This window comes from Cervus canadensis, chromosome 32, assembly GCF_019320065.1.
Source record: "Cervus canadensis isolate Bull #8, Minnesota chromosome 32, ASM1932006v1, whole genome shotgun sequence".
NCBI lineage: Eukaryota > Metazoa > Chordata > Mammalia > Artiodactyla > Cervidae > Cervus > Cervus canadensis.
Genome location: NC_057417.1, coordinates 20,563,532 through 20,571,166, shown reverse-complemented (window position 1 = coordinate 20,571,166; position 7,635 = coordinate 20,563,532). Strand labels below are relative to the sequence as shown.

The window sequence follows — 7,635 nt, the reverse complement described above, 5'->3', positions numbered from 1 at the left end:
AGAAGCAACAGAGGAAACTATTTCCTGGGCCTAATCCAAAAATAGCACATTGGGTGGCTGATCAATAAAATCCTCCTCTGACCTAGGAACGAAAATTCCTGGTGCCATGGGACAAATTGATCATGAAATGCCTCTTAAACCTTACTTGAATTTATGACCAAGAGGGGGCCCTGTATGGGAGTTCCCCCGTGGGCAAGGGGTTAGGATTCCAGGCTCTAGCTTCTGTGGCTAGGGTTCAATCCCTGATGGGAGAACTGAGTTGTCACAAGCCTGGGGGGTGGGGGGAGATAGCCCCCCACTAAGGGGGGGGCCCTATGGAAAGGGAAGATATCCTGCTATTAATGCCATAATGTTGGCATGAATAAATGAATGAATGAATAAACCACAAATGTTGCCCACCATCAAGCCATCAGCCACTAAAACCGCCACGTCCCCCTGCCCCTGTCCTAAGGGGCACCCTGAGGGGAATTCAAGATGGAAAAATAGAGGAAACATTCTATTCTTTAATAGATACTGGGCTAGATAGTTACAATAAGTTGCATATCTAAAGAACAATTTCAACAAGTTGCGACACTCTTCCAACAGAGAAAAGCACAATATCATTAACTTGAAATGTCGGGGTTTTTTTTTTGCGATCAGCAATAATCTTTTGATTTTATAATTATATATATATATAATGTGTATATTTCCAACAAATATATTTTTTGTGGAAATATTATTTCCAAAAATATTTCCAACAAAATCTGCTATATATACTGGCTCCTTCCTCGGAGCAGTTCCTCAGAGCTATCGGAGAGAATATAGTCCTCAGTTAAGGTCCCTGAATAAAACTCAACTCGCAAATTTTAGGCTGGTGCGTACCACAAAATCTTTGTTCCTTCTGCTTACTAGCAAGTACCCTCTGAGTTTTTCCTCATTGGTAGAACCAGGATGATAATCATCACTTCACACAGAAGTAGCAAAAAATAAATAAGTTGAAATGTGTAATATGTTGGGCGTGGTACCTGCGCAAAGGAAACGCTAACATTAATTCCCTTCCCCAAGGGGCAATAAGGAGCTAACCCACCATCGGAAGAGAAAGCCAGGAAAGACAACCCAGGGAAATCTCGGCCCCCGGTTGGCCAGAGTGACTCCGTCGCTGAAATCCTTCCCTCCCTCGGCTAGGCTGCACCTCTAGGGAACTGGGGACCGTTCCTGACCCCGGCGGGTTCGCCCCTTTCCGCCTCAAGACTCCTGGCAGTCACCCGACCCGAGGGTCCAGCTTTTCTGCCCTTACGCTTCCGTTGGCTTCGTTCAAACAGGCCGCTTTGGGCATCACCCAATCAGAATGCTCGATCTTCGGCCGCCGCCCAATGAGCGCGTGGAACGGGGGAAAAAAGGGCGTGAAGCCCAATCGCAGCGCCATCACACTTGAGGGCAAAGAGGTTAGGCAGCCGGCATGGCGCTCCGGTCAATAAAATCGATAGCTGGAAGCTGCCTGTGTTTCAGGCAAAGGCGGTGCAGTAGCGGCGCCGCCATTTTCGCCGAAGGCATCTTCCGGTGCCTTTCACCCAAGTTCGGGCAGGAGTTTCCTGAATAACAGCGAAAGGTTTCCGTTAGCCCCGCAGGCGGCTGATTCCGGTTCCCGCCGGGCCTCCCCGGCACGCTCCGTACGGGTCCGGCGGGGGCTCCCAAATACCCGGCCCCTCCAGCGCCCAGGGGCCGAGGCTGGGAGGGGGAAGGCCGTGGTGCCGGCTTCTCGGGTCCAATGGCGCGGCCTTCGGCTCTGCTCCCTGCGCGGGGACCAGGAGAGGCCAGACCCGGCCGGAGAAGGGGAAGGAGACCGAGGGCGGTGAAGTTCGGGGACGTGGCCTTGTACTTCTCCCGGGAGGAATGGGGGTGTCTGCGGCCCGCGCAGAGGGCCCTATACCGGGACGTGATGCAGGAGACCTACGGCCACCTGGGCGCGCTCGGTGAGGCCCGGCCCAGCCTGCTTCCGCGGGCCCAAAGGGATGGAGGAGCTGGGGGTGGGAGGAGGCAGGGAGTCTAGAGGTCCAGGGTCCTGGCCTGCGACCAGGTTGTGTCAGGGGAGGAGGACGGGGGCTGGGCAGATGATGCCACCGGGGTAGATCAATCTACCTAGCATTGTGTATGAGCTGGGCCTGACTGGTTCTCCTTCCCCCAGGGTGCGCAGGTCCCAAACCAGCCCTCATCTCCTGGTTGGAACGAAATACCGATGATTGGGAACCGGCTGCCCTGGATCCACAGGAGTGCCCAAAAGGGGTAGCAGTCCAAAGAAGTGAGTGAAAAATGCCTCTGGAGGGCTTGCAGCCTCTAATGACTCAGTCCAGGGTTTTTCGGTGCCGAGGGGTAGCTATGACCCAAGCTGGAACGCTCCATTTACTGTGTTTATTTTCACAACTTCAGGATATTTGTCTCTTTGATTGGTGTCCAGTCCCTGTTGCCAATTTCTAAACTGACCACATGCAGTTGTCTGTTGTGTAGATGGATCAGTGAACTTTTAAAAAGAGTTACCACCCTCTTGGGGCTTCCCAGGTGGCTCAGTGGTAAAGAATCCACCTGCCAATGCAGGAGACCCTGGTTGGATCCCTGGGTCAGGAAGATCCCCTGGAGAAGAAAATGACTCTCCATTCCAGTATTCTTGCCTGGAGAATCCTATGGACAGAGGAGCCTGGTGGGCTACAGTCCATGGGGTCGAAAAGAGTCAGACATGACTGAGCAACTAAACCTCCACCTCCAACACCCTCTTGCCTCCTTCCCAGGACTCTGCCTCCAGCCTGTTTTAAATTGGGCTCTAAGAGAGCCTATAGCGCTTCCTTGGAAGCTCTGAAGGTAAAGAATCTGCCTGCAATGCAGGAGACCCAGGATCAATCCCTGGGTCAGGAAGATTCCATGGGGAAGGGCATGGCACCCCACTCCAGTATTTTTGCCTGGTGAATTCGGTGAATAGAAGAGCCTGGTGGACTGCAGTTCATGGAGTCGTAGGGTCAGACAGGACTGAGCAGCTAACACTGAGAAAGCCTATACCTCTGAGTTTTCCAGATTTGGATTGAAAGGCTCCAATGGGGCAGAGTGGTCTGGCGTGCACTGGCCTCTTTTTGCCCTTCTGGCCAAGTGACCCTGATCAGTGCAGTAATCTTTAGCCTTCAGGATGAAGCAAGGCTCTGATTAAGGCCATTCAGGTAGAAGGACCCCAGATCCACCTACAGGGGCAGATGCAGCTCTGGGCTGGAGTTTCTTTGCCAGGTTCTCTAAAAGCAGGGATTTTTCTAAGTTTTGACATACTTCCTTGCTTAAAAGTTTTCAGTGTTTGCCCAGGCAGTTATCAAATGGTTGGCGGTTATAATGTAAGTCAATTGGGGAATTTGGTGAAAATACACATTTCTGGACCCTATCCCAGAACTATTCATTTACTCATATAAATGTGTATGTGTGTGTGTATTTTCAATAGCCCCAGTTGATTTGGCTGTATGTTTAGGTTTGGTTCTCAGAGTGTGGTGTCAGACAACCACCAGAAGCAGCAGCGTCGCTTGGGAGTGTATTAGAAAATGCAGAATCCCAGAGCCCACCTTAGACCTGCTGAATCCCGAACTGGGAGTAGGGCCCAGCAGTCTGTTTCACGCGTGCATGCTCAGTCGCTGAGTCGTGTCCAACTCTGCGACTCCATGGACTGTAGCCCACTAGGCTACTCTGTCCATGGGGTCCTCCAGACAAGAATACTGGATTCGGTTGCCATTTCCTTCTCTAAGGGATTCTTCCCAACCTGGGAATTGAACCCTCATCTCCTGAGTTTCCCGAATTGGCAGGCAGCTTTACCGTTGCGTCACCTGCGAAGCCTCAGTGTGTTTCATTAAACCCTCCAAATGATCAGAATCACAATAAAATTTGAGAAGCATGGACTTAGAGGGCTTTATGATCTAGTTACTGCCAGATCATACCTCATTTGTTTTCATTTCCTGCCTTAAATTTAACCTCTTCAAAAACTTCTTAGTCTGCTTAATCTTTCCAAGAAACCTTCCCTGACTTCTCCAAGCTGGATTAGGGGCTTCGGTAATACCCTCCATATTCTGGAGCAGTATGTCTCACTTGGTTGGTTGTCTGTGTCACTCACACTCCTTGAAGATGGCGTTGAGTGTGATTGTTTTATAACCTGTAACACTAATAGGAAAGAGTAGAAGCCCAATATTTGTTAACTTCTCCTATGTGTCCCTGTAGAAACCAGAAAGAAGAATGAAGAGAAGGAAGTATTCCCACCTAAGGAGGCGCCCCGAAAGGGGAAGCGTGGCCGGCGGCCCAGCAAACCCCGTCTGATCCCCCGGCAGACTTCAGGAGGTCCCATCTGCCCTGACTGTGGTTGTACCTTTCCCGATCACCTGGCCCTGCAGAGCCACAAGTGTGCCCAGAATCTGAAAAAGCCTTACCCTTGCCCGGACTGTGGGCGCCGCTTTTCCTACCCGTCTCTGCTGGTCAGTCATCGGCGGGCACACTCTGGGGAGTGTCCCTACGTTTGTGACCAGTGTGGCAAGCGGTTCTCCCAGCGCAAGAACCTCTCCCAGCACCAGGTCATCCACACAGGCGAGAAGCCCTACCACTGTCCTGACTGTGGCCGCTGCTTCCGGAGGAGTCGGTCCTTGGCCAATCACCGGACCACGCACACAGGTGAGAAACCCCACCAGTGCGCCAGCTGCGGGCGTCGCTTTGCCTACCCCTCCCTGCTCGCCATCCACCAGCGCACACACACCGGAGAGAAGCCCTACACCTGCCTGGAATGCAACCGGCGCTTCCGCCAGCGCACCGCCTTGGTCATCCACCAGCGCATCCACACGGGCGAGAAGCCCTACCCGTGCCCGGACTGCGAGCGGCGCTTCTCGTCCTCCTCTCGCCTGGTCAGTCACAGGCGGGTGCACTCCGGGGAACGCCCCTATGCCTGCGAGCACTGCGAAGCCCGCTTCTCCCAGCGCAGCACGCTGCTCCAGCACCAGCTCTTGCACACGGGGGAGAAGCCGTACCCCTGCCCGGACTGCGGCCGAGCCTTCCGACGGAGCGGCTCCCTAGCCATCCACCGCAGCACGCACACCGAGGAGAAGCTGCACGCCTGTGATGACTGTGGGCGCCGATTCGCCTACCCCTCACTGCTGGCCAGTCACCGGCGCGTCCACTCGGGCGAGCGGCCCTACGCCTGTGACCTGTGCTCCAAGCGCTTTGCCCAGTGGAGCCACTTGGCTCAGCATCAGCTCCTGCACACGGGGGAGAAGCCCTTCCCCTGCCTGGAGTGTGGCCGCTGCTTCCGCCAGAGGTGGTCTCTGGCGGTCCACAAGTGTAGCCCTGGGGTCCAGAACTGTGGCCCTCGATCTGCCATAGGGGCGCCTAGCCAGAAAGGCCAGGCCCTTTAGAAGGGGAGGGACTGTGTAAGTTCATTTCACTTCATGGAGGGGGCCCAGAAAAGGGAAGGAACCCCCTGATCATACAGGGCAGAGTCAGAACTAAAACCCACGTCTCTTGCTCCACAGAGCTGAACTTTAGTGTATTCTACCATGCTGGCTGCCTTAATACATGTGTCTAGAACAGACAGTCCCAGTTAGGAGAGGGGACATTATGTGGTAAAAATTTTCCAACCTGCCCTGCCCTAAAGGACTTGCTGTGTGTGGGGTATTAGGCTAAAGCTTCTCCCCATCTAATTTAGGGACTGTGTTTTCTAGTTTGTGCATGCAGTCAGGAGGATCCCATTCATGGGGTGCAAGATCTTCCCCCACCTCTGCCTCTTCTTCCTTGCTAGGTTTGAAACAAACTTGGTTTAGCTCCCTTTTGACAGTATTCTTTCCAAGTGGTCTTCTGCCCTTTAAAACCTCCCTTGATGCAGCTCACTACCTCACAAGGCGGGTCCTTTCACTGTGGCATAGCTCTGACCTTTAGAAGGCCCTTAAGTACTACATTCTCCTTCCCTGGAAGCCTTGCCCAGAATATGTTTAAAACTTGATCTACATGGCAGCCCTTCAGAAAACTTAATCACAGATACGTTGTCTCCATGTTTTCAGGTTAAGCAGCATTAATTTGGTCAACCATTCCTAAAAGACAGGCTTTCGGTTCCCACACGTGATCTTTCCCCAGGCAGGTGCTGGTTTTTCAGTGTCTTTTTTAAAGAGTCACACAAAATAAGCCAGCATCACAGTGTGCACTATATCCCCTTGGTCTGTGTTTGAACAGGTCTAGATTGCACTGGATTTGGGGGTGGTGACAGTGTACCAGGGCTTTATTGGATTGCAGACACCTATATACCTAAGTTTTTTCTTTTTAAACCACATGCTGTGAAGCTAAGTCTTCTGCACCCTGAGTTTGGAAGTTTGGTTCAAGGTAGGTCTGGGACATAAGCAGAGTGAGCTCTGGGAGACTGATTTTAAGGAAAAGCAGAGCGGGGGAGCTGTGGTGTAGCAGCAAGAAGTAAAACTAGGACCAGCTTGTACTTTATCTGGTGGATTTGACTTTCTTGGGAACTGGGTCTCACTCCTCCCTGATTCTCATGAGAATGAGGAGACACTAGTACAGAACCTTCCGTTGATTCCTCTGTCAGCATCTTTCATGAAATGAGACGAGGCCATTCAGGGAAGTTAGAAAGTTAGGTAATTGAATATGAAGCAGAAGTCTAGTCATCAAATTGTGTTCATGCCCACCTCACAGAAGCTCCACATGGTAGCAGCATGTTTTAACCTTTGATGTGCCTTCATGGCACCCATCCCTAAGTAGGTACTCAGTAAAGCTTTACTGGATTAAATAAACAAGGCCTGCCACTTGGCCTTGGGGAGCTGCACTAAATTGGAATTTCCAAACATGACGTATAGTCCAACCCTTGAAGTCGGTCATCCTTCTACCCGTTGCTTCTTCCCTCATTTCTTCTGCCATCAGCCCCAGGGGTGTGTGGCTGGGGCAGAGTGTTTGTAATTTCCTCTGTTCTGGTCTTTAGCAAGTTGCATTGTAACTGTTTCTTCTTGGATTGATGGGCTACCCCCAAAGCAGGGGTCATATCAGATTGGGATTCATTAAAATGTCTGATGAGTGACTGTTCCTTGTGGAATTATTGTTTATAAAATGTAAATCTAGTTCCTTGACTGAGGAGACATTTTTATAGTTCTGATGGAAACCTTGCCCTTCCCTAGCAGAGACCTATTAGAATTCTGCCTCATGTTCTATTGTAGAACTGGTTCTTTACCCTACTTTTATCACCAGGCTAACCCAACTATTTCCTTTCCTAGGAATTTTAGAAATTTCTTTGGACCTCCATTGTAATTCATAAAATTTCAGAGCTGTTGGTAGGCAATCCCAGTATGTGGTCTGTGGAGGGCTGAAATGAGGCAAGTTCTTAGGTTTCCTCATTAGTCCCAGGATCCCAACTTCAGTTGGTTGATCTTCAACTAGCTGTAGCCAGTGGGAGAGTTTTTGTTTCTGGCTGTGCCATTTAGCTTTCGGGATCCTAGTTCCCTGACCAGGAACTGAACCCATGACCCTTGCAGTGGAAGCTTGTATTCTTAAATCACTGGACCGTCAGGGAAGTTCCTATAGTCAGTTGTTGATCCCAGTACTCTTCCAAGTAATTCTCTCTTCTGCTTTTGGTAGTTAAGAGTTTATGTTACTTGCGACCAA

At 51.1% G+C, this 7,635-nt stretch overlaps 1 protein-coding gene across 1 annotated transcript; it reads left to right on the top strand.

The window, feature by feature from the left end:
• The first annotated feature begins 1,298 nt into the window (after positions 1-1,298).
• Positions 1,299-7,055, top strand: LOC122432942 (zinc finger protein 689). Its single transcript, XM_043455267.1, has 3 exons — positions 1,299-1,952; positions 2,165-2,278; positions 4,216-7,055. The coding sequence occupies exons 1-3, from the start codon at positions 1,748-1,750 to the stop codon at positions 5,391-5,393; spliced, it is 1,497 nt and encodes a 498-aa protein (XP_043311202.1). The 5' UTR covers positions 1,299-1,747; the 3' UTR covers positions 5,394-7,055.
• The last annotated feature ends 580 nt before the right edge of the window (positions 7,056-7,635 follow it).